The sequence below is a fragment of the Hippoglossus stenolepis genome, chromosome 8 (assembly GCF_022539355.2).
Source record: "Hippoglossus stenolepis isolate QCI-W04-F060 chromosome 8, HSTE1.2, whole genome shotgun sequence".
Taxonomy (NCBI): Eukaryota; Metazoa; Chordata; class Actinopteri; order Pleuronectiformes; family Pleuronectidae; genus Hippoglossus; species Hippoglossus stenolepis.
Window position 1 is genome coordinate 16754024 of NC_061490.1, and position 27111 is coordinate 16781134.

Below are 27111 nucleotides of genomic sequence, written 5' to 3' on the forward strand. Positions count from 1 at the left end.
TCACATTATCTGCTCCATCCATCACCGTCAGCGAGCCATCGGCACACTGAGCTGCAAAGATGGCGGCCGGTTCTGGGGCTGCGAGCGGCCACGGAGCCCGCGGATCCAGCGCGGCTATGGAAGCGTCTCTGGACCGCAAGTTTCAAGGAGTATCCAACACCATGGAGGCCATACAGGGACTTTCCACCTGGTGCATTGAAAACAAGAAGAACCACAGCCTTATCGTTCGCCACTGGATGAAGTGGCTCAAGAAATGTGAGTAGCTAGCAATGTACGCTGAAGCTAACCCGCTAGCGTGCGCACTTTCAGCTAATTCAAATTCAATTCCTGACGAGCTGGGGACATTCCACTGACGCTGCTTGGGGTGGTGTTTTAGCGAAACGCGAACCGAGTCGGTGCGTCACAAAATAATGCTGATTTATCTCCTTAAATCGTTAATTCACCGCATCTTTGAAATGCAACACTGACGTTATCACTACTCGAAATTAGCCACTAATGCAGCTAAGCTAATGCTAACACCACCCCACACCCCCACCCACAGCTAGCCTGTTTACAGCAGGGCCTCGCTGGGTTCACGATCATGTAAAAAAGCAACAACTCGATTCTGCACTTTTTGTGATAAATTATCACGCACGACACTGCTCATCTAAAACAACGAACTCTAACTCTGAGAGAAATGTGTTCACAGCGTGTTGTGTCAGATTCATCATTAGCTCGAGTCGGTGCTTTGCAGTTTGATGTGTGTGGTGCATGATTGATTTTGTCGTGAAGCAACTCATTCAATCGAAGTCATGGTGAAGTCCAAAGTAGACTTCAAAATCTAATCCAATGCGTTAAAAGATTGGGAGATGATCCAGAGAGAAGCTTGTGTGTAAACCCAGCCTCGGTTTAATGTCGTTTCGTAATCTGCTGATGCATCTTGCAGGAGGTCTGACACCAAAAAATCTGAATATGATGCTTTTGTTTAAACTTTGAATACATTTTATCTGGTAAACTGGACAATAAGTAGCAATATAAATAAGAATCAATGGTGCAGTTGCAAAAAGCCAAGTACACGTTCTCAAGAATTGTACTTGAGTTAAATTTAATTGTAGTTGTGTATACATTTCATTAACATGTTGTAGTTTTACCCCACAGCAGATTAGTATCCGTTATAGTACTTTTTATTCCACTACATGTTTTTGGTTACAAGAGGCACTTTGCATATGCAGATAGATAATAATAAACACAATTAACAGATACATCGTACAATTTCGGTTCTTGTCCATTGGGGGAAACGTTTAAGCTACTTAACAGAATATTGAGTAACGTTAATTCTATTTTATCAATTATTTTACCTCCACCAACAATACAAGTGATATACACAGTATTTTAATATGTAATACATGTTGTTCTAAAATTCTGAGTGGCTTTTGTTCTTTCAAATATCTTTTGATGCTGAAACGTTTGTGTTATTAGTAAAAGTTTGAATGGAGGAGTCAGACTTGAGTAGTTCTACAGTATGGTAATGTGTCTTTCTGTAAATGTAAGATATCAGTACCCCTTCTACTTCTGGAAAGGAGTTTAAGTTCATAATTAATGTAATTTTAATCACTTGGGAGTTACTGTGTTGTAACAGGTATTCAAATATATTCCAGTTGGTGGAACTAATGTAAGTTTATATGTCCATTGTCGCATCACAAGTACAGAGGGATAGTTGTTTGAATGTACTATTAGTCCAATATTTTAGTTATTGCTGATATATCCAAATTTAGTATAATTTGCACCAAATTAAAAGTTAAGTAGTTTATATTTACTGTATAATAGGTGTGTCTGGAAAAAGTAGCAACTGCATTTGTTCGTGTAAACAATGCAACTAGAGCTGCAACTGACAATCATTGGATTCATCTGTTGATTATTTATCTGTTCCTAGATACAATGTCAGAAAATGGACAAAAATGATTATTGCAAGGCTACATGTTTAGATGACTTAATTTGTCAAACAGAGTAAAAACCCAAAGTTATTTAATTTACTATTGTGTATATGACCAAAAAAATCTTCACTTTATCACATTTGAGAAGCTGAAACCAGAGGGTCATTCTGCCTTAAAATGATTATTTGATTATTAAAATGGTTGCAGATTAAATTTACCCCAAAGCTCTGGGTTCTGTGGTTTTGTGACTCTTAGATGCTGCACTTAAAATACTGCAATTGGTGGTAAGAGGGGATATGCATTTTCACTTATTAAATTAGCAGTAATCACTGGTTGGAGCTTTTCATTGTGATCAATATTTACTGTATTTTTGACGATATCTTAAATGAATAAAAGTCATCCAGAGATGAAGACTCTGAAAGGAGATGTGGTTGAAATTTACTAACTTTAAATTTAAATTACAGCAGGATTAATGTTATTGTGATGTGTGTTGTAGAAATGTATGACTTGTTCTTCATTATTGCTTCTGAGTGGATTGAACGTAATAAGGGGGAGTGAACTGCACTGCGCTTATCATCTGCAATGTCATCTGCATATCTTCACTTTTTTATACAGTGAAATCGTGAGTTCGCTTTATGGCTTATTCTAACAGTATACAGTGTTTCTGAAATTGGTTATTTTACACTTTGTTTGATATCATCTCAGTACTTGGTATTAAAATATGCATTAAGCAGTGTTTGGAAACCAAAAATAATATTTGTAGAAGAGGTATTGCATTGTAAGCTGATTGCTTTTTAAAACCTTTTTTAATACCTTTTTTTTTAAAGTATCCCACATGTTTCTCCTGATAAAGTTTGGTGTGTAGGCCTTGATGTTGACAAAGAAAGGATGGAATATAATGTTGAGAGAGGGAAGTTGGTAGCATACAAAACAAATGTTGGATTTTGTCTGCTGGTTTTCTGCTGCTGTTGTATTCAAAAGTTTAGTTTCCCATATTTGTTTGGAAAGAATTTCCTCTGGTGCAGTAATGTTTAGTCTGATGAAGAAGAGGCTGGTAAATACCAAGTCAAAGTTTAGGAATAATTTAAAAAAATCTTTTCCCGTGTCTCAAATCGGATACTTCAGTTAATGGACTTCAGTGTGGAACAATGTGTACACATCATATTACCATCTGTGTGATCTCAAGCCTCTGTGCTAAAATTAGTAGAGTTGAAATATCCATTAAGGAGTTTCTGGTTAAATAGTCAGTGTCTGTTAAGTCATCATGTGGCTACGGCCATCAAAAAAATCCCCACCCTCCAACAGTGATAACAAAACACTGAATGACAAAAGCTTATGCTGACAACATGTAACAAACTGCTGTGCACTGGCTAAGCCATTGTTTTCTGATGAAGAGCAGCGACAAGTAACCAAGAGCCGATCTACCATCATCATTTATTGCTGCAGGGTCTTTCTAGGCTATGAAATGTTGGTCCTGTATCAGAAAATGCTCTATAAATGTCCCAAAAGGTATAAAGTTGATCCATGTTGTCAGTCCATGCCAATCAGTTTCCAGTCAAGACTACAGGGGTTTTCTTTTCTCCGACCTTGTAGTGAAATATTAGCTCATTTAACAACTCCACCAAGGAGGTTATGTTTTCACCCATGTCTGTTTGTTGGTTTATTTGTTTGTAGGATTACGCCGAAATTTGGTGGAGGGATGGGGAATCGGGACATTTTGGTGTGTATTAAGGGGTGTATTTTTTCACTTTCATAGTATTGTTTGGCCTTGGTGGAGGTATGTGCTCTACTCGGAGCTATTTTAGTTTCGGAATGTGATTCCATTTTTTTATTGCAAATTTTGACTTATTTATTAGCTCAGAAAAGAGACGGAAAAGCTTGTGTCATGTGTGGATGAGTGTCAGAAATATGTCAATATCTGCAGCATGCCCTCATACCTCAGCACCAGTTGTTTCTGGGATAGTTTTTAGAATAAGTTGTGATTGTGTATACTAGAGGTGCAACAGTCATAGCTTTGTAAATGCTCCGTAAACAAGCTCAATTGATTGATAATCTAAAGAGGCACTGCAATGTTAATTACATAGAATGATAAAAAAGAAGATTCCGTTTCATTCCTGTAATGTTACTTATGTAGATGACATTTAAAAATAGTCCATCCTATAATGTACAGCATAGTTTCATGTTGATTGATTGATTGAAATTGACGTTCATCTTTAACACACATAATCAGAACTTTATATCAGTTAGATTACCACTCGATATCATGCATCAGACACCAAGTATCAGACAATCCATGTTGTGTACTTTGTTGTTTTCACTGAATTAAATCAAGTGCAATCATTTTTCATGATGGAACAAGAGATATTAACAGACAGATAAGTCGTTTTGTGTTACAGGAGAAGTCTGATATTTAATTTTACAGCTGCAACGTTTGGTTTTACAGTATTTGTTCTGCATGTGTAATTTTGGTGAAGAAAGACGTTTTTTTTGTTCAAAGGCACTAGCGTTGCAATTGCATTTCACATTTGTAATAAAAAAAATCACAGTCAGATTTTTAGACTTTTCCCAGTTTGTAATGTAGCAGAGAGAAGATGAGCAACAATGAATTCTTTGAAAGCGCAATGATCATTCACAAGTGACACAAACCTTTGTTGTATGGACTGAATGAAACATCGCACTTGACATGTCATAGTTACTATTGTGTGTTTGGCTGTGTATGTGCATGTTGAGTTTTGTTGTTCCTCACTAGATACAGCTTCTTATTCTCATTTCATTTGAGGTATTATTGTGAATCTGTTTCAAGTGGACCCTGCTTGTTAAGGGTATAAAGCAGTGTAAAGTGTGTTTTCATTTTAAAATCCTGATATTTTGGGGTAACATTAATGTTGATATTTAGGAGTAAAGACACATTATTTTATATCGTTGGATGAGTGGTATTTTGGATTCTCAATTTCTTAATTTCTTTCCGCATTGGTATGACTTACCTCATCTGTGACAAGCCCATGTGTGGCAGTTTCTTTGTCTCAAACAATGGAAGTTACTTGCTGATGTTACTGAGGTATTAATGTTGTCTTTTAGAATAACAGATGCTGTGACATCTGCCAAAATGTGACATAGTAAACAAATTAAAAGGCAGCATTTTCTCCCTGGAAGTCAGAGAACATGATCCAACGCTTGTGCTTATTGGCTGTAATTGAATTCTGGTCAAATCCGGCTGCTCAGTGAGCTGTTTAAGGGAGCAGTAGATATGATACGGTCCTTGCCATTGTATATCTTTTGATGGCAATGGATCACTAATGCTAAAGTGAGGTGACCATGGAAACAGATTTTTAGATCTACGAGTGTCTGTTTTTACTGGTACGTTTTATTTCAGTAGTCAATCTTGTGTTTATCATTTCTATTCTGTAATTTAATCAAATGCTAAAAGGCTTTTGTATGAAACCCAGCTGAGATAAAGACAGTTATCATTGAGTTGAGGTGTAATGAAACTGAAACAGTGATAATAACGTTCATTATGGTTGTAACATGATACAGGAAGATTGTATCATGACACTTCCAACTGAATGTGTCACATGAATCTTTTGGGACAATCACAATCAAGTACATAGTTTGGTTAGCTTAATTAGTTCAGGACGGATAATAACCCAGAGATAACAGGCTCCATTGGCACATTCAAGTCAGCAGTGTGGGAACGTTTTGGTGACCTAGTAGCTCAGAAATATAGGTCTGAACTGAACTGTGGATTTGTTACACCTGACTTATTGTGACATGTCATTGCCACCCTGGCCATATAATGCAGGTACCACTGTCTTGGCTGTCTTTGATTATTTAGATAGTTAAGCCTTGCATTTTCATTGGAATATACAATAATGCAATGTTTCAGTGTTTTGATTTAATTATAGACGTTCTTAATAGAACTCAAAGGTTGATTAACTAATATTCCTCTGCTCTGCTTTCTGCAGCAGTTCTGAAAACACTATTCAGCAAATGCAGTGCTTGTTGTGGACATGTCCTTCTGCATTACATTCACCTTGTTTGCCAACTTTTCATCGCAGATCAATCTTTCTTGTAAATCAGCAGCAGTGGTGGGTAAAGCAAACAAATCTGTCCACGTGCTATAAAGTGTTTTCCTCCAAATTTTGAGGGATTTATATCTGGCTTAGGAAAACACCCACTCAGGCCATCCCAATGAAAAGGTAAAAAAAAAAAAAAACATTTCCTTCTTATTCATTGCCACATTTTTTGACACAGCCTGGGCAAAAACTTTGCTAGCTTTATTTCTAAATCTTACTTGCATTACAAATACCCACGAGTAAAGTATACTCGTATACACTATGATACTTTTGTCCACTGTCTTTGATAGCAGACATTTCAGACACAAACATGGGGAGACGGAGGAAGAGGTGGGGCATTTTATAACAAACTTCTCTGGCTGCAAAAGAACCAGTTGCAGTTATGTCATATGCCTCTTAACCATTCTGGTATTAGGACACCGCCAGAGTAATGAACAGTCTTTATTTAATACCGTCTTGGTTTGTCTGCTTTTTTCAGCTGATAACACTCATCGCTTGAATCTCTTCTACCTTGCCAATGATGTGATACAAAACTGCAAAAGAAAGAACGCCATTGTCTTTCGTTCAGCCTTCGCGGAGGTCCTCCCTAATGCGGTTCTGCTTATTAAGTAAGTACTCAGGGTTGGTGTTTACCTGTGTTATTAACCATTTGTTAGAAGTCTTTGTTGTTTTAAATTTTCATGGATATTACTGGCTAAAAAGAGTCTGATTTCCAAATATGCTCATCTTGTACATGTTGTCATGTTATGTCATCATTTTTCTCTGTCAGGGATATAAAGGTACGAAGGTCAGTGGAGAGGATCCTAACAATTTGGGAGCAGAGGAGTGTGTATCCTGAGGAGCTTATCACCCAGCTCAAAACCAACTTGACCAAAAGGGAGAAGGACCGAGAGAAGCAGAAGCAGAAAGAAAAGGAGAAAGAAAAGGAAAAGGAGAAGGAAAAGGAGAAAGAAAAAGAGGCTCCACCTGCAAATAGTCAGTTTGTCATCATGTCAATCAAATCTAAAAGTGCAGTTTTCTTAAGTTGCATCCAACTAATGTTAGATGGTAAATTATTTCCAGAAGCAACTGTCAGTGGATATAACATTTATATTTTACTTTTATTTTTTAGCCCCAGCTACCAACAAAGCTGCTCTCAAGTCCAAGATTGTAGCCGAGTTCACAGTAAGTTTTTTGTTGTGTTAAATAGCTTTGTCCTGCATATCGTATATTGTCGACCGTTGCCATGTAAAACTGAATTTTCTCCTCTTCTCTAGCCTCACTCCTTTGTCGACCAGTTGTCGAGATACAAGAGAGCAGTGGCAGAAGAGGAACTCAAGGAGAAGCAGCTGGCAGCTCTCAGGCTGGATGTCTGCAGCACAGAGGCCCTCAAGAGACTTAAAGGTCGGATGTCACCGAGCTTATTTCTGCATCAACATGCACTCATTGTCCTTTGCACTTTGTCTTAAATCCCAAACACAACTGACTCTTAATGTGTCCCCCTCTTCATGCCACGTGATAAGACATTACTCATTTGTAGGGGAGGTGTAGATGTAGTCTGTGGGATTTCTGCTAATGTTTCTTCAGTAGAAAGTTGTTTGTTGCAGTTCACAGTTAACCCTCAAGATTATCATAAATTATTTGAGTTTTAACTGGTGCTGTTGATTCAGTACATAATGTATATTCTGCTGTAAACCACGAGAACACTCGCATGCCTAGTGAATTTTTTGGTTTTAGACTATATTATACTACTATATACTTATTGGGAGGCAAAAAGTATCCACAAACAGTAGAAATGACTTTAGTGAAAAGGATGGTACAGAAGTAAAGGAACTTTAATGTCAGTAGAATAATTTTAAGAAAACATAATTTTTTGTTTTGTATTAAAACTTTGCTTGTCAATTTCTCCTGCTGCAGACAAGGCAGGAGGGAACAAGTTCGCAAAGGACGTTGAGGACGGCAGTTTAAAGCTGCAGGAATTTGTCAGCTTCCTGGAGCAAGAGTTGAAAACAGGGCCTCCTCTGCTGGAAGCTTTGGGAAATGCAGACATTTTCTACGAGATGCAGTACAAGGAGGTTAAGATTGTGGCCAATGTGAGTGAGGGGTCGAATTTTGACCTAGATTATTATTGTAATGATATGATTCCTGTATTACTTTGAAAGGAAAGTTGGTGAATTGATTCTAGAAACAAATAAATGTTACAATAGATGTTCAAGTAGACATTGTTTTTCTTTATCTCGCGTTTAATTCTGTTTCTTTTACTTTCTTGCTGCCGTTCTGTTCAGGCATACAATGCCTTTGCCAACCGTGTGGCCAGTCTTAAAAGGAAATTGGATTCCCTCAAGTCGACTCTACCTGGACCTGACGACTCCCCCATCCCCTCTCCCTCTGAAGATGCCCCCTCCCCGACTGGCTCCGACTCGCCCTTCCTGGGACAGGTGGCTACCAGAGCCCAGGTGGATCCAGAGCTCGACGGCAAAGCAATGGATGAAGGAGAAATACAAATTGACAACAGAGACATGGAGGACATGGATATGTCTGATGAAGAATCTGATGCTGCCACAGCAGGTTAGTGGCTGCAGAGGGTTTTAGGTCTCAGGTTGCAGTGTTACAAAAAATCTATTCAGATCCAGGCTGCCCTGTTGTAGGGTTGTGATTTTGATTTTAAACCGTATCAGCTCTTTTTGCATTATTGTCATCAACAGATGAGAAGAAAGAAAAGGCGTCTGCTGCTGTTTCCAAGGCTACAAAGTCCGATTTGGCACCAAAGGTTCCAACTACACCTACAAAGGCTGCTAAGACGAACGCTAACACAGCTGCTGTTACTACGACTCCAATGACTCCCACCTCTGCCTCTGCTCAGAGCGCTCCCACCAGCCCGCTGGGAGTCAACCTGGCGAAGGTCGACTTAGGAAAGATCAGCTCCATTCTCAGCTCCCTCACGTCTGCCATGAAGAATACAGGTTTGTTTGGGTTTGGGACAAGATGGTAAATTTATCATCAATAGTTAACAATTATTTAACAATTCCCCTGGGATCATAAGTAATTGTGAGACTCAGTTAAATTCACAGTCAAGTTCTGACAGATACACACTGACATTTCTCTAAGTACAATGTATTTTATTCTTTGGAAGTTATTGGTTATTACTGTTGGTCAAAATATTTGTACTGTTTTTGAGCAGAAGTAATGGCAGGTTTCTGTTGAAACGTAATTGTTTACCTTAATGTAGTATCACATGGTTTTTATCATCTTCATCACTTCCTGATGCAACACACACCTGATGCCAACAATACGATACATTAAATATAATATAAAGTAAATAACCAATGTGTGATTCACCCCTGTCGATATGCAGTGAGATTCAACACATTACAACTTTATGTGATATGATGCAATTATGCGGTACAAACAGATTCTGTGCCCCCCTTTTATGAGAAGAAGTCTTACCTGACCTGAAAAATGATCACTGCATGGTGTAGTGCAGCGCAGGATTACAAGTATACGATTTTAGTTTAGAGCTTCAAATATTCTGTCTCTCTGTCCTTGACTGTCTATCAGCAGCTAGTCCGTCACCTCGGCCGTCTCCTGGGACTCCCACCACCCCCTCTATCCAATCAGCAGCCTCCAAAGTGACCCCTCCTAGCCCTGCCCTGGCCAGCATCCTGTCACGTGTTGACATCACACCTGAAGGCATACTCAATGCTCTGTCTAAAACAAACACACAAGGTAAGATCTACAAACGCTGCTTGTATTTTAAATTAAAGATGATATCCAAAAATAATATGTATATGATATACAATTATCTTATCTGTCCCCCTGTGTTTCTATCTTGGCACAGGTTTGTCCTCTCTCCTGCAAAGTGTGACAAACACTGCCTCCGCTCCTCCCACCAGAACCTCCCCTGAGTCTTCAACAGTTAAAACCCCACTCAGCCCAACCACCCCAAAAACAAAACCCAGTCTGGGGAACAGCCTCAAACGTGACGCGTCTGGAAGAACCAGAGACTGGGAAAAAGAGAGACAGCTGTCCCCTCCTCCACCTCCTCCTCCTCGTCCCACAGTTCCTTCTGTCTCTCCCCCCAGCCTAGAATCGAAAATCAACAGTTTCTTGCAGGGTAATCCAGGTTTTAGTCTTGCTCTAGGTGATGTCAGTCCCGATGGGGTGGAGGGGACTCCAGTGAGAGATGAGGCAGCTGGAACCCCCACCCAGGATGAGATCATGGACACGCCTGGGAGTGTGCCAGAATCTCTAGGGTCTTCTGGAGGTCATAACCTCTCACCCACAGCCTACCGCAAGGAACCCTGGGATGCTGTGATCACCCCGTCAGGAGGCAACAGCGATGGAGAGTTCCTGAGCTCCTCTTCTTCCCGATATGGAGCTGGGAAAAAGAACAGCACAAAATTGAAGGAGGATGAAGCGATAAATGTAAGGAGGCAGGTCTCCTCCTCCCCCAGTAATGACATGAAGGGTAAGAAAGATGGACAACACAACCAGTTAAGGATGATGGGCATCAACAGAGCAGGAGAGAGGAGACTCTCTTCAGGCTCTCGTAAAACGAGCACTGGCTCAGATGACGGAAGTCTGAGTGGAAAAAGAGAAGACAATGGGAAAGAGGCTGCAGGCAGGGATAGGAAAGAGGGGCAGTACCATCGTATTGAGACACTAGTGTCACCCTGCACTGAAGGGGCACCTATCCAAACTCTGGGCTACTCTAATCGCCCCCTTGCTGGAGAGCGCATCAAGACGGTAGAGAGCATCCGCGTGATTGGCCGGGGCTCTCGGCGAGGAGGAGGGGCTGGCGGCCGGCCAGGAGGAGCGATGTGGTATGAAGAGGAAGAATACATGGAAGCTCAGCCTCCCTCACCCCGCACTGGCCCACCTCCTCTTAACATTGGCCAAGGAGGCGCAGAGGACATGACCCCCTCCATGCCACCTCCTCACCCACAACTCCTCCTCCCTCATCTTCACCCGCCTCCGGGCCATCCTCACCCACACCCCCCTCCCCAAGCTCAGTTCCAAATGCCCTACCACACGGACCCTCCGCCATCACACCACCACCAGCATGCTCTTCCTCCTCCATCCTCTTTCTTCAGCAATCCTCCACCAATCCCCCGACCCCCTCCCCCCCCTTTACCACAGCACGGCTCCTTGCCCTCTGCAGTCATGGTGGGAGGAGTGTTGGTCCCCGTTGACCGTCCCCTATCTCTTCCTCCCCAAATCAGACCTGACGGTGTTGAGCGAGGCGGAATGGGGAGCAGAGGAAACAAAGGTGGTCCTCCACCCCTCATGACATCATTGCTAGGTGAGCCCCATAAGATGCCCCGCCCTGGCACAGTTAAAGAGCCTTTTTTCCCACGCCATGCACCCCCTCTTCACCGCCCAGGTACCCCTGGTGTCCCTCCACCTTTACTGGGCAGAGTGAAGGAGCCACTCAATCTACCTCTTCCACCCCGCTCTCCCTCCTCCACATCCTCCACAACCTCTCCCTCCACGCCTAATTCCCCTGCAGTCGACTCTGGCCCTGGTCGTCTCCCTTCTCAGTCCGCTGCCCCCCCTCTCCAGAAACCCCCTGCCAGTCCTCCACCTCAGCCCCGCAACCAAACCTCGAACCCCGTCCCCCTCCTCAACTTGCCCACTTCTCGGCCCCCAAACCTTTCAGGTCACATCTCACAGAGACCTCTGCTGCGAGGCCGTACACCCTCTCACCACCATAACCAAGATCACCACATGGGGGGATTTCGTGGGGGCAAGCGGCACGGTCCTCCATTCACAGGTGGTCCTTTCCATCATGGGCAGAAGAGACCCTTCCTACCCCCACGCTACTGAAGTGGTCATCTATAACAAGCTGAATGAAGTGCAAGCCACACATCTAGCAGCGCAGTGTGTGTGTTAGCCCCACTGGTATGAGCCCAGATATCTTTACTCTGTTAATTAGCTTAAAACTACCTTGAGTCATGTGTAAATAACTGATTAAATTTTCATGCTTCAGCTCCGTAGGCAGCCTCCTTAAACTGTACAGCTAAGAGTTCAAGCTAGAGTGTTGTGTATCAACCCTCAATCTGTCCCTTCTTACCATTTCTCCATACACAATAGAAAGTAGTTTCATTAGGTTCAAGAGTGACATAACAATAGGAATGATACAGATAGTTGAAGCAGAAATGAAACTATACCTAGAAATGTTCTACCTATGTGAATTTTGAGTTACACTACCTGAGAGCGAGTCGGAGCTTGAAAAGGAATGGTTGTCGTGGGATACAGAGGAAAAGAAACAAGAAGCAATAGTTTGATTAAATGAGCGTATTTGTTTTCTTTTTGAGAGTTGGTTGAGAAGATCTGTTCACTAAAAATGAAGCTACAACCAACTTAGCTTAGCATAAATACTGGAAAAGAGAGGAAATGTTACCTGGCTCTGTCCAAATGTAAAAAGAAATGTCCAGGTACTAACACCTCTAAAGCTAATTTCTCGTATTTGTTTAAATGGTACATAAAACTGAACTATCAAGATGACATATGTGGTTCACAGTGAATCATTTCATGACTGGGCACAGTGACTTCATTGAGCCTCTGCTGATTTCCTGACACCGACAGCAGGACTCCAGGAGGTTTGCTCTCGTTCACAGCAGGCAGATCCAATTGTTACTGAAGCATAAAAGCTGTTTGCCCATTTCCAGTCTTTATGCTACGCTAAGCTAATGTCTTTTATCACCAGCTTCATATTTGAAAGACGGATTTGTCCCCCCCAAAAAAATAATCACATTTTCAAAAATGTCAAACTATTGCTTTTAAAATGTTTAATCGAAACGATGAATGTTGGTTTGAAAGTTATCTTTTCTTCCGTGTGAGTGCGTCTATTTGTCTGAAAAAAGGTACTTCTCATTTGAAGTAATGAGATTTGTGTCGCAGTTGAGGTTAACACTTGTTCATATTTCCAGAGAACCTGCTGTAAATAATATTCTTCTCCTGCTAAAACCTTTTTCACCTTTCTATTTCTCCCACTGTATATTTCTAAGCTTGTAAATATAAAAAAGAAACTGAGATGATGCAGCTTTTTCTCTTCAAGCTCTTGTTTCTGGCTAGAGGAAAATGACCGCCTCTCATGCACCTCTCGTCTTTACTGTGATTGAGGCCTTGGATAAGCTTTTAGCTCCCGAAGAATTTCTCTGCAGTTATCTGTCGCGCCTTTCTCTCCTCCTTTTTGAAAACCACCACGCAGAAGAGGAGGGTGAAGATAATTCTGTCTTTTATTTCTAACATTAATGTCTGCCTGTGCGCGCTTCAAGTTAGACTCAAGTCATCAAGATACTCCGTAGAGGATGGCGGGTGGGGGGGGAGACTTTTCAGGTTGGACCACACTCTTGCTCGGCTTCAACATGTACTGACTTGAATAAAATCCAGAGTTTCAATTCAACTGGGGGGGAGGTATTTTTATTTGGTCACTATTAGTCACTTGAATTGCGCTGTTTTAGTTTAATCGCGCTGTAGGGCTGTATTTTCTGCCTGTTCACCAAGAAACTTTTCATTAACCTACACAGCTGCTGCCATTTCCATTATTATTTTGTTTGCGCTTTTTGTGTTTTGTTTTTGTTTTTCTTAACTAGATAGTTCTGGTAATTTTCTAGCAGCAGCACCCACATGTGTTATCAGAAAGACATTTGAGCCAGTTAGGATTGTTTTGAAAATGGTTTCTTTAAATATTTCAGTTTTGGCCCCTCCTTCTGTTTTATTTCTTTGCTACTTTCATGCTTTCGCCCCCAAGTCCCCTTGTGCTCACGTGGCTTCACCCAAAAACACTCAAACACGAGTCAGCACGACGTCAGCAGCTTTCTTATACAGGAGCTGTTGCCGTGATGCTGCTCTCTGCCCTGCACTGATGTGGCGTATCTACACAGTGAGAGGTGCAGGCTGAGTGTTTCTGTCCAAGCCTCATATCTCCAGAGTTTGTCTGATCATGGAGTGTGTGTGTGTGGTGTCTCCTTTGCTCATTCACAAGTTGACCTGAAAGTACAGCTTCATCGACACACTGGGCATCTGCAGATGTTCCCATGTAAAGCTGGTAAACAGATACATTATAAAAATGTAACAACAAAGATTATATTTGTCACCACACTGTCGGCACATCCTCTGAGATCTTTTATTGAATGTCACACAAAGTCTGTTACTACTCTGTAAACTGTTATCTGTCTTCTCTGCAGTCACAATCCAACTGCTAATTATCAAGCCACATTAGTTTGGTGTGTGCACAGAAAAATAGATGAACTGTTAAACCTCTTGATGCTCACTCAGCACCTTCTGAAGAATTCTTAAATTGCTCTTGTAAATAACATCTTCACGTTTTCCCCTTAAGACAAGTTTGTTTGAAAATGACTGAAGATGTGTGTCTGTGTATATTGAGAAGTTGCTATTACTGCTGTTCTCATCAATGATGCTATATCACTGGTCTTCGAGTGTCCAATCCTTTCTGGTGTGATGCACACATTCCGCAGCAGTATTTTGACACAGTGAAAATATGCATACATCCTTTTTTTACAGAACACATGACAGTATTATATAGAAGACTTTTGTTTGTTTGTTTTCTGTTTTATTATTAGTGCTTTAACAGGGTGACTTATCCTCACACATTTAATATATCTGTAATTTTGTTTGTGTTACTGACTGTAAGCAGTCGGTGCTCTGTCTAAATTTGTCATGGGAGGTATTTTGCTGTTTTTGACAACTTATTTTCTCTTGCAAAGACCTCAACTCACTTTTTTCTCTCACTACCTCAATTTGTGGTTTCCACTAAACATTTGCACACCACAATACACACAGTTGATGGGAAGCCATATTTTCTGGGAATGTAATTCAAATTTGTTGCAACACTACTGATGTCAGTTTTAAACTGCAGCATTACTCATTATCACACAGGCTTTATTAGCTTAACTTTGCAGCCATGACCTCGGTCTCACTTTCAAAGAATAACAAGCAGTGGCTGTGTAGCTACATCTAAATGTAGTATTGAATTAATATGACACAAGGGTGAATCACCTTAATGCATTCATGCATCAAGTCAGCTACACTGGACATGCGGACATGTTTTATTGTGGCCTTCATGCCTGTGTAGTGTTGTTAATCGTACATACAAACTGGTGCTTACATACTTCTGCTGTATTTGCACCACGAGGCCAAACTACCAGCTCTTCTTTTCAGGCTGATCTGTTTTCACTTGAAAAGATGTAGCTGGCTTATATTACAATATATTGTATGTACATGTGTGTACATTCAGCTTCATTTTACTGTGGACATGGTGACACTAGTCCCAGATTTTAAATTCACAAAGGATTTATGAAAAGTTGGGCAAAACAGCAGTACAATGGTCTCGGTTTGGTGGGATGAAAATTAATTGATAGGCGTCTGAATACATGGTATCATTGAGAAAAGGGTCTCGTCTCCTTACATGCATTCCATGCACTTTACTATGAAGAGGGACCATACAATTTCTCAGTGTTGTAGCTCCCCCAAGTGGCATCTCAGTGGTAACTTCAGCTCTTAGGTCAGTGTCCATTATGTACAGTCATACTGTTACTATGGCACAACCAGACATGAGCTGTTAACGTGCTCCTGAGTTATTGCAGATCATTTGGAAGAAATATGGTTACAAACTTAATTCAGTTATTTTATTGAAAACTTAAATACTCAAGCAGATCAGATTTAGATGTTAAATTCCACATTTGATTACTTTTGCACTTTGTAAAAGTATCCAGAGGGGGGGTTTTAAAATGAGTAAATTAATTGAAGGGTGAAGATGGATGTCGTAGATGGTACATTTATAATTGCGTTCAGTTTTTTGTTTTTTTCAATTATTGATCCACAATCTACCAATTCCTAGGTTGTGTGCAGCTCTATCATGGAGCTCAGGGTCTCCTGTTCTGTGTGTGTGTGTGTTGTGTCTGTGGTCACACGCTAGAGGATCAGTGAACTACAGACACGGTTCATGTGGTTGTGTGTGCGCTGTTTGTGTGAAAGTACATCATATTACTCTTCACGTGCACATCTCGGTATTCTCGCGAACAGCTGCAGATGTTTCGCTTTATCCACATGTGCAGCTCCTCTGTGGAGGCGCGCTCTTGTCTAGACCGTAAACACTCGGGACCGCGCACGCTGCTTCATGGCGGCGTCACGGGTTTCCGTCCTGACGTCACCGCTGCTTTCCGACTTCCGGTGTAATGGCCGCTTGCGGTGGATGCAATGTCGGAGATTTGGAAATGAACGTGTGTGTGTAGACTTGTGTGTTTGCGTGTGTGATGGCGGTGACACAGCTGTTACAGCTGTTTGTCTGTCGACCGGCAGCTCGTGCGACACTCCGCGTGCACAGGAGGTACAGCCAGGTGCGCGTGCTTGTTATGACAGCAGTACAGTAGCCACAGCTAATGTTAGCATCTGCACTGTGTGTGTGTGTGTATATATATATAGATGCTCTGTGCAGATTGTGTTGTTTTGTGTCGTGCCAACCAAACTACCCTGTTAAATACCATCTATCTAGACTTATTGTTAAATTTACATTGTTCTTATTCATGTTGTTCAGATATAGTTTTATTTCTGTAATTCTCTGTAGCTACAGTTCAGCTGAACTCACCAGTCAAATGACAGAAGACCTATTTGGATTGTGGGATTTATTTTCCTGTTTGATTTTGTTTCATATGATTTCAAATTAAATATCTTTGGAACAGAGCTGGGCCATAGGGACACACATTATATCATGATAAAACATTTTATATCAGTTGATCATATTATCACTATAAATTTCACATTGTTATTTAGGTGTAAAGACAGATTGCTTTTGTTCCTGAGTGAAGTTTGTGGTTTTAAACTCTTCTTTATGAGCAGAGACTGACAAACACTTGATAAACAAAATATTTGTTAAACCATCTCACTGTGCTCAATGCCTAAGTATTTTACTATATATATATATATATATATACATAAACTTTTGTTATATTGCTTTTAATGAAAATTATATGGATGATTATTGATATTGATATTAATATTGTCTTATTGTCCAGTCCTAGTTTTGATCCATTGATTGAGCAGAAAATATCTTAGAGGATGTGACCTTGAGCTCTGTGAAACTGAGATAGACTGTCTTTACTTTCAAACCTTATCCTGACAAAACAAATAATCCTTTAATTGAGAAAGTGGCAGATTCATTAACAAGGAAAATAACTGTTAGTTTTAGCTTAATATGCAGTAAACTAGTGTGTTCGACATGAGATAAATAAACCCAACCGCACCTTCAGCTTCTTTCAAATGTAAAATATTTCTATTTTGGCTGAATGCCTCCAAACTGGTCATTTGGGACATGACTGTCAGTACTACACACAATTTAATGTTAACAAGGAGTTAGTGATAAAACAAAAAGGAAAATCAAGCTGATGTGTAAAGATGTCATTTATTTTTGTTTTAATATATTATTTTTCTTCCATTAATTTGGATGATGCCATAATACAGCCATTAAAGTGAGGAAAAGATGAAGCTAAAGCTTTTAGAACACTGTCATTATACTGTTGATACTGATGTATCAAAATAGATTTCAATAGCCAGTTAATCATGTCTGCAGTCTAATACAATAGCCAATCAGTAAATCTACCCTTCATCATGGTTCCAATTCAGTTTTGATTGAAACTGTTCTACTGAGGAGTTCACTAAAGTGTTGGAGGACTCACTCAACTTTTTTTGAATAGGTTTGCATTAATCCAACAGGTTGTTCTAACATCCACACTCCATGTATTAGTGAGAGAAATACTTGACGTAAACTATTGATAAGGGACAAAGTTAATGAGGGAAAACGAGGCTTGTGTGCATAATTCACTCTGCTCGAATACTAAAATAATACAAATGCTATCATGTTATAACAATACAGCATATAAACTGAGGTTAAGTTAGCAATTACATTTTGTCAGAGTGAAAATTACTTTTTATTAATGATGTATATATCTATTCTGCCTCCTGTATATAAACCTGCTTTTCTGCTCCTCTCCTCGGTCTCTTTTTCTCCTGGTCTCTGTCTCCTACTTCACATTTTACTTCTGTCACCCTCTTCCTTTCCACAGCTTTTGACGCTTATCTCTCTCTTTCCAGCTGCAGGTGTCGCCAGTTTTATCGGAGCGACTGCAAGTCTTCGAGTCGCTCATTGAGAAACGAGGCATTAAGAAGAGGGTTGAAGCTTCAGAGAAACCCCTCAGCATTCGATTGGCTGACGGCCGGACGGTGAAGGGAAAGGCAGGAGTGACCACACCTCTCTTTGTTGCTCAGAGTGTCCGGTAAATACACAGCTCGTGCAGAAAAGTTTAATTTTGTACTATTTATTAAAGCTTTAGTGTTGTAACAGTGTTGTTGCATGTGATTACTGCAGGGTGAAGGGGGCACTGGTGAGTAAGGTGAATGGGGAGCTGTGGGAGCTTGGACAGCCCCTAGAGGCAGACTGCGAACTACAACTTCTGGGGTTTGACACAGTAGAGGGAAAACAGGTAATCCCACCTTTAAGCTTAAGGTGGAACTTATCCTAAAGTATTTCTCCACTTTTTTTTTTCCTAATCATTTTTATTGACCTCAGTGGGAAGTGTCCAGGTAAAAACGCATGAGGTGCACTTAAAATATAGGAGCCGTAAAAGACAATCATGCCACTGAATATTGTTCATTATATTCTAATTAATTTAATTATGAAAGGGAGTAGTTAAGAACTGTACACAGTTTGCACCCGGGTTGCCGCTCACATAGTTGCCATTTACAGCAATTCTAGTCTGCACCACCCTCTCTTTGTCAGGCAGCATGGAGGACAGCAGCGTGTGTCCTTGGCGGCGTGTTGGGGGGGGTCTTTGATGCCGAGGTTTGCAGAGAAGGAGCATCAGAGCATGGGTTTTACTGTGACCATCTGAAAGATAACAGGTGAGCTATTCATGTCACTATTCCTGATATTTTCTGTATTGAAAACATGTCCAGTGATGTTTTGCTTTTTGCGAAACATGCGTCCCAATATCATCAGGCTCTGCGTAGACTATTAACATTAGTAGAATACTATAAGAATAACTGACCGATACAAAAGTAATGGTTGTTTTTTTCAATAACATTTAGTTCATTTTCCTTGAAGAGGTTGATTAACAAGTGATGGTCTGTTGTTTTCTTATTGCTGTGCTGCTATGACTCATTTTGCCCTGCAGGGATTAGTTAATCTCACACATGCATACACAACCCCTTTCCTCCCCCATAATCACGTTGTCACTCCTTAGTTGTGTCGTCCTTCCGCATATTTTTCTGTTTGTGATGTTTTACCTGAATCTGTTTTCACCTCCAGTGCCTTGTCTCTAAGTGATGTGGAGGACAGATGTAAGGAAGCTGGAGCTCTCAAACTCCCTCTGTCCAGACTTCTGCTGAATGTAGAAGAGGTGCGAGAGCTCTTCCAGGTCAGTGATACAGAAGTACCAATACACACGTTTCACATCAGACAGTTTGACTCCTGTCCCATCAGTTCTGTCAGTTTCATCAACCTGGTTTAGGCCTTTTGTGTTTTTTTTGCTTGCTTCAATGCCTTGTCAAATATTTGCCTTGAATTTGAGTTATTCTAAAAATGTAAATTGTTATTAGTTTAAATTATATTAGTTGATATTGAATAGTTGATTAGGAATGTGGCTCCTTCTGGCGTATATATGGCATGAGGTATATATTGTTGATGTTTATCATGGGCTGGTGTATTTCTTGTATGCAAGCGCAACAGCCTTTATAAAGACTAAGAGAAAAATAATATATTACAGACATAAAAAAACAAGTAGAGGTCAGTGGGTAAGATCTAGTGACATCTAGTGGTGAAGTGGCATTTTGCAGCTGAACACCCCTCACCCTCCCCACCTCCTCTCCCCCCTCCAAACATGAAAGAGAACCTGTGGCAGCCTTCAGTTGTCATAAAAACTCAAAAGGGGTTTAGTTTTTCCAGTTTAGGCTACTGTAAAAAAACATGAAAGGGCCTCCGTAGAGAGGATCCGCCCCCGATGTGGATATAAAGTATTTAAATATACAGGTCCTTTCTAGGGTAAAGAAAACAGTTCGTGAAAATTAGACACTGGTGAAAATATCACTTGGATTATTTTGACATAGCATTTTTCCCAGTAGATCCCTTTCACATAAATTTTACACAGTGGACCTGTAATCTTTGCATGTTGCTTTGCGCTATACATGTAGCAGCTTGTGTTTTTCTATGTTGCCCATGATAATGTGAGTAGTAGTGATTATAAAGACATAATTACTGAGGACAGGGCTCCTGCAGTTCTGCTCTGTATAAAAATGTAGTAATAAAGGAATTTGTGTGTTTTTGTTGTTGTTATAGAGCAGTAATTTGAGACTGCAGCTTGTTGAGGAACAGATGAATGGTCCCACCGTCGCAGTATACAGGCATGTAATATTCACAATCACACATACTTTCTTGCACTTCTGTCTTAGTGAGGACACTCGTCGGCAGATTACATTTCTCTTACCCTAGCTGGAATCATCGTAACGCTAAACCTTACCTAAACCTAAGTCTAACCTTAACCCTAAAAGTCTTAACCCTTAAACAGCCCTTTGAAAAAGTGAGGACAGATCAAATTGTCACCACTCCTTAAGGTCTATGCTCAAAATTGTCATCACGAGATATCTGTACCTGATGTTGACTCACTTGTCCATGTTTTCAAAACATGAATGAAATGTTTAAACCCGTTTCTTCTTTCTCTGTGTGACAGATGTGGAGACAGCATAGGGGTCTGCACCGGCCCCCTCCTCCCACATACCGGCTTCCTCAAGGCCTTCAAGATGCTCCAGGTGTGTGTGTGTGTAATTGCCGGTCCACCACTTGCCCCTTTGTGGTTTTATGTGTGTTCTCACCTCTTTTTTCCTTGAATATTTACTGCACAACTTCTTCCATATTTGCCTCATGCATCAGCTGTTTTATCACATTTCAGCTTATGGTTTGGTGGCCAGAGCCTATTTTTTTATTGAAACAATATCCACAGAACCAACGATGCAGGGTTAACCTCATTTAGTCTATAAAAACCTGTTGTATTTGGGCCCATTTGGCGCCGACCATCCTGTGGGACCCACGCTGGCTAAATGGAATTTTCCTTGTCTTTATTGATCCAGACAGAGAGAGAGAGAAAGAGGTGTTTCCATACTGGGCTTTGACTGGGTAGACTGGAATTTCATGGCAGTCAGGCTGGAAATACAGTATCAGCAGCAGGATGTTGTGTTTGTCAGAGCCCAGTTTCCTGTTCTATGCTCCTACAAACACACTGCCATCCACCAGAAGTGCTTTCACAGTCACTCTCTATCAACCTCTTTGTTCACTCAGTATTCTCTCTCTCTCTCTCTCTGTAACATGGCAGCTGTCGCCCGTCACCCTGGCCAATCAGACGGAGTCTTCAGGTTTGATGCGTCTGTTTGGTGTTGCCTTTCCGGGAGAGAAGGACAAAGCTGAGTGGGAGAAGGAGCAGGAGGAGGCGAGGAGGAGGGACCACAGGCGCATCGGAACGGTTAAACAAAGTCTTAATATGGAGAATTGAATAAATCAAGATCAAGAGAGAGAAGTGAAAATCTTATGTTGAAAGGTTTTCTGGTCATAAATATCTTGTGTGCATGTTTCTGCTCAGGACCAGGAGCTGTTCTTCTTCAATGACGTCAGTCCAGGCAGTTGCTTCTTCCTGCCGAAAGGAGCCCACATCTACAACAGACTCACTGACTTCATTAAGGTGAACACACAGGAGTCACTGTTCACTCACTAGTGTCATTAATGAGAAATATGACAACCTTTTTTTCCTTGACTAAAAAGAAACGATGATGAGACATCAATGAACATTAACTGTGACTATATCAACATAGACTGACAGCAGTGTTAGACTGGACCTAGATATGCACTCAACTGTTATGGCTGTTGGAGATAATATCACATACAGTAAGGATTTCTGAGAGAAAAGTGTGTGTAGTTGTTGGGAGAGAAGCAGTAGAGCTACAAAATCCTCGGGAAGAAACCCACAAACCTCAGGAGGCACCTTAAGGTGCATTGAGGAATCCTCATGTTCAGATGATAAATACCATTATTTTTAAAGCCGTATTAAGCTAATTACAAAGGGCAGTGTTGCAACATTTAGTTGCACTGACAATCATATACAGTATAAACCTCGATTTAACCACCATATATTGTGTCAGTGTTAATAGATCAACATGTGTCATGTAACCTGCATCTGAGTTGCTGCTCCAAAAATACCTTAACATGGATCTGTCTTCGCTTTTGAGTAAACTGATGCACACAGTATTCTATAACATAAAGTTACAGTAGATCTATGGTAGAACTACTGTGGTGTTACAGGCTGTATTTCAGAGACAAATCCCTCCTGTTCAACTTTTCCCCTGCAGCCTCCGATTAAATCATAAAACCACTTTTAATTAACTGACACCTGATCGCCCTGTTAAGCACCAATAACCAAAACGTCCTTCAATGGGTTTATAGTGTAATAACATCCATTTGAACAGAATCAGTTTCACACACACACACACACACACACACACGCATGCATTAACATGTGCTGTGTTGATTGTGTCCTGAGGATAAACATGTTCATATAAGTCGTCAGGATATTGCTCTCGTTAGTCTGCGATTATTACTCGTGTGACCGTCTGACTCTGTCCTGCGCTCATTGTCCTTCCTGACATCTCACAGAGTGAATACCAAAGGCGAGGCTTTACCGAGGTCATGACCCCCACTCTGTACAGCACTGCATTATGGGAACGCTCAGGCCACTGGGAGCACTACAGCGAGAACATGTTTACTGTGACGTCAGAGGGCTCTCAGACCTACGCTCTCAAACCCATGAACTGCCCTGCACACTGGTGAACACCCACACACATTCCTGTACTGAAGTGTTATTACAGAGACTTCGCAGTGGCTGACTCTCCTTTGTTATTTTTAGTCTTATGTTTGAGCAGCGAGTTCGCTCGTGGAGGGAGCTTCCTCTGCGATGGGCTGATTTCGGGGCGCTGCATCGTAATGAACTCTCCGGCGCACTGGGAGGTCTCACTCGTGTTCGCCGGTTCTGCCAGGATGATGCTCACATCTTCTGCACACCTGAGCAGGTACACAGAAACACACATGCAACCATGGGTTTGTGTCAGATTCACCATCTCTCGATGACCGCATACTCGCTGAGGTGCAGTAACTAGGATAGAAGCGGTAAATGGGACACATGTGGAACCATATCACAGTGATTAGATGGGCTGTACAAATAACTCCAGACATTCCTGGAGGCCTTAGCCCAGATGAATGAAGCTCTTTGTGCTGTTTAAACATTACACCTCCATATGTACATCTCTGCAGTCTGTGTAATCCTGATCCCCTACAGAGAGACCTGGAACGTTCCCATGATACTGATTGTGCGGCTCTAGCTCCTTGGTTGGCATCCTGTTCTTCACAGATAACACTCACATGATAATCACTACTATGGATACTAATCCAATGGAACATTTAGAGCATTACAGTAAATATAGTTAGTATAAACCAGTGTAGCGCCTGTTTTAAACCTGCCTGTTTGGAATGGGCTGTTTTCTTGACCTGTGGTAATGCTGGTTGCAGCTTTCTTTCTGAAGAAAAGACCGACAGTGAGTCCGTGTAACCCTGAAGCTGCGCCCCAGCTGCTGCGCAAAGAGCTCTTCACCTGTTTATTCAAAGTTCAGTAATGTTTGAGTCAGTGCACAGAAACCAGAGCTAGATAATCAGTTGTTGTTGCTGCAGAGTGCTGGAAGACTGTTTATTCAAATATTATTAATATTGAACAAATTACATGTCCAAATTGCACTAAATTCGACACAGCATTTTCTTGGTCCTTTAAAACTATACATGCAAAGTGTGAAGCCGATGAGATGAACGGTTCTTGAGATATGGGATCCACAGACAGAGATTTCTGTAAATGGTGGAAAGATGAGCACAATCCACAATCCTCAACTCCTGTGCCTGAGCTCCTTATTTTGTATCATTAATTCCTCCTTGTTTGTGCTTTTGTTATATTCTTTCCTCCCAGCTTGAAGAAGAGATTGTGGCCTGTTTGGACTTTGTGAGGAATGTATATCAAGTGTTTGGGTTTTCTTTCCACTGCCTCCTGTCCACTCGTCCCACACCGTGCCTCGGGGAGCCTGAACAGTGGGACAGTGCTGAGCAGGTAAACGCAAAACATTCTCACACACTTATCATCTTGTGCTCTGCCAAAAACAGACTTAGTCCTAGAGAGGAGCCAAGTTAAAGATCTTATTTAAACAAAACAACATGGTTTAATAAGATCTACTTAACCAATCAGTGAAGCCAGTGGTACTTTGCAGTAGAGCGCTGCTCCGTGTCAGGCTGCTGGGTAGATGTATATCTTTAAGTCCCCACAGATGCCTTTTAAATTGGCACAGAGGCAATTAAAGCTGATTCAATTGAGTGTAATTGGACATTATGGTCATACCACACACACACACACACACACACACACACACACACACACACAACCAAGCAGGACCTAAATGACAATCACTAATGTACTTAACATTTTCTATTGGGCCGACTCACTTGCTACGCTCCATGTTCTGCATGTGCTTGTGTGAGCAGCAGTTAGAGAGGAGTCTGCAGCACTTTGGTGAACGTTGGGAGTTGAATCCAGGAGACGGAGCCTTCTACGGACCAAAGGTCAGTGGAAAGTGAATCATGCACGAAAGGATACTGATTTACACACCAAAGTAAATGTAGTTTATCAAAAAATTTGCAGCCAAAATACCTTTTGGTCAACATCTCATTTTATTCACTTAATGCTAAAAGTTCAAAATCTGTTAACTACACTTTACTGTTCTGCTAAGAATTAAATGAGACGATTGACACCTCTCCCACTCTTGTCTGTTAAGTACTGTTTGGTGGTCAACTGTTATATTAGCATTCGTAAAAAGTGTAAAAACGACACATTGTTGTTTTTATTTTCTACTTTATTATAGTGTGTAGACACCTTCAAATTCAAAATTAGTCAGACAAGAAGTCAATATACTCCAGGGCTATGGACGTAAATCAAGTCAGGGTGGGGATGCACAAGAACATGCTCGGTAAAAATAAACAGATCTTCCTCTAAGTCATGTTGATAGGATTTCATAGCCAAAATTTGCTATTAGCAGCTTGTCTTGGCAACGCATTTGTTTTCATGTCTGTACAGAATACACGTGGTTTGTCACCAGCAGCGTCTCAGGGAACTAGATCTTGCCTGAAAAAGAGAAACAAATCCTGAAACTAAAACACTGTTTCTTCATAGATTGACATTCAGATCAGAGATGCCATTGGCCGACAACACCAGTGTGCCACGATCCAGTTGGACTTCCAGCTGCCAATCAGATTTGATCTTCAGTATGTCGGGTGAGTCAAATTTCAGCATTTGGCGCTGAGTCTTTTAAACATTCCTACATCGGCAGAGTTTTAAAACCTTGCTCTCGCACAATGTGCTGGTCTGTGTGATAAAACCTCATGTTTGTCACTCAAGTTGTACGAGTCTAACGTCTTAGGGGCCTAATTTCATTATGAAAGGTTTGTCTTTTATTGAATTTGTTGATTTAGACGATCACACTCCATGTTTCTGCCTTCAACGCCGTTTAGCCTCGTATTTGTTTGCCCTACTTCCTTCATTAGTCTGCTGTATGTAAAAGTGTATTTTATCACACAGTTTAGCAGAGATCAATAAGGATACAAATATCTGTAATTGCAATGACAATGTGTCATGACACAGCACATTTTGTGAGGAAACAACTTTATGCTGAACACGACCACCTCTTTTTAGTTAATCCAGCAAACACATTAGAGTTAAATGTACCTCACATCGATGCAGAAATTATAATAAATCCATCTGACTTATTGATGTGCTAAATCGTACATAGTGACCTAATAATCTCAGAGATACTAAAAGAAAACAACCACAGTATAATGGTCGTCAAACCATCTCAGCTGACGTTGGGCGAGAGGCAGATTACACCCTGGACCAGTTTGTATCGCAGGGGCAACAAAGAGAGACAAACAACCATTCACCCAACATGCATACATTTTTATTTACATACAGAAATTCCTGGCATTCTCATAGGATATCACCCAACATTCGCTGGCACGATCAACCTTTTCCTTCTCTCTCTCAGGCGAGACGGACAGTTGCACAGGCCCGTGATGATCCACAGAGCGGTGCTGGGATCCCTGGAGAGGATGATCGCTATACTGGCTGAAAACTTTGGAGGGAAATGGTGCGAAATGACAACAATCACATTAAGTCAGATGCATTTTGTTTTTGCTCTTATGACGCTCGCTGACTCATCACCTCTGTCTTACCCTCGTCTAGGCCACTGTGGCTGTCTCCGGCGCAGGTCACAGTTATTCCTGTAGGGGGCAACAATGCGTCATACGCCAAGCAGGTCAGTGTATGATGAAGATTTCATGAGCTGAGGAAGAACACGTTCTTGCTGTCATCATTCATTTGTCCTTTAAAATGTGATAAGCACGTTACAGAGATAAAACCTTTATAGAAGCGTCTCTCCCTCGCCTGTTAAGGTGGTCCGGCAGTTTCGTGAGGCTGGCTTCATGGCTGATTTCAGTGACGATGAGGGAGCCACCTTAAATAAGAAGATACGCTCGGCTCAGCTGGCTCAGTACAACTACATATTTGGTAAAGATGAAAGCTGAGGCTACACACTGAAGCCTGCCACTGTTGTTCTTTAATTTACTACACAAACTCCAACTGCTCATTCATTACTTTTAAAGTTATCATACTTAATTATGACTACAGGCATTTTACTGTGTTTTTCTACCCAGTGGTGGGTGATAAGGAGAGTGAGAGCGGAACAGTGAGTGTGAGGAGCAGACGGGGTAAACAGCTTGGGAGGAGGCCATCAGAGGAGGTGCTGAAGTCCCTCACACAGCTACGAGACACAAGGAGCAACGTAGACGAGTTTTGAGGAAAACGTTCAGGAAATAATGAGCCACTGATGTTATTAATGTTTGTTTTACTTGTTAAAGCTGTTGCACTCAAGGTTTGTCTGAAGATCCGTCTGAAATTTATAATAAAGTCATAGAACTAATCTTACGTGCACGTTCGCTCATTGTT

General features: G+C 41.2%; 1 protein-coding gene across 6 annotated transcripts; it reads left to right on the forward strand.

The window, feature by feature from the left end:
• The first annotated feature begins 24 nt into the window (after nt 1-24).
• Nucleotides 25-27086, forward strand: tars2 (threonyl-tRNA synthetase 2, mitochondrial). 6 transcript variants are annotated; one of them, XM_035164186.2, is made up of 18 exons: nt 11873-16319; nt 18080-18261; nt 18354-18468; nt 18765-18886; nt 19293-19401; nt 20319-20383; nt 20710-20788; nt 21349-21495; nt 21613-21711; nt 22680-22849; nt 22930-23092; nt 24034-24171; nt 24600-24677; nt 25285-25385; nt 26153-26254; nt 26350-26422; nt 26559-26673; nt 26820-27086. In XM_035164186.2, the coding sequence occupies exons 1-18, from the start codon at nt 16110-16112 to the stop codon at nt 26960-26962; spliced, it is 2211 nt and encodes a 736-aa protein (XP_035020077.2). In that variant the 5' UTR covers nt 11873-16109; the 3' UTR covers nt 26963-27086. The 6 variants fall into 6 exon arrangements, with proteins under 6 accessions (XP_047196963.1, XP_047196964.1, XP_035020077.2 ...); XM_035164188.2 differs by having other exon boundaries at nt 16147-16329; XM_035164189.2 differs by having other exon boundaries at nt 16147-16329; nt 18086-18261.
• Nucleotides 27087-27111: the final 25 nt, after the last annotated feature.

Excerpts from the sequence above, each read along its gene's own strand:
- tars2 (XM_047341007.1), top strand. The coding sequence starts at position 60 with ATGGCGGCCGGTTCTGGGGCTGCGAGCGGCCACGGAGCCCGCGGATCC. Across the intron at positions 6,595-6,755 it reads AATGCGGTTCTGCTTATTAA|GGATATAAAGGTACGAAGGT; the intron begins GTAAGTACTCAG and ends TTTCTCTGTCAG. Across the intron at positions 8,059-8,250 it reads AGGTTAAGATTGTGGCCAAT|GCATACAATGCCTTTGCCAA; the intron begins GTGAGTGAGGGG and ends CGTTCTGTTCAG.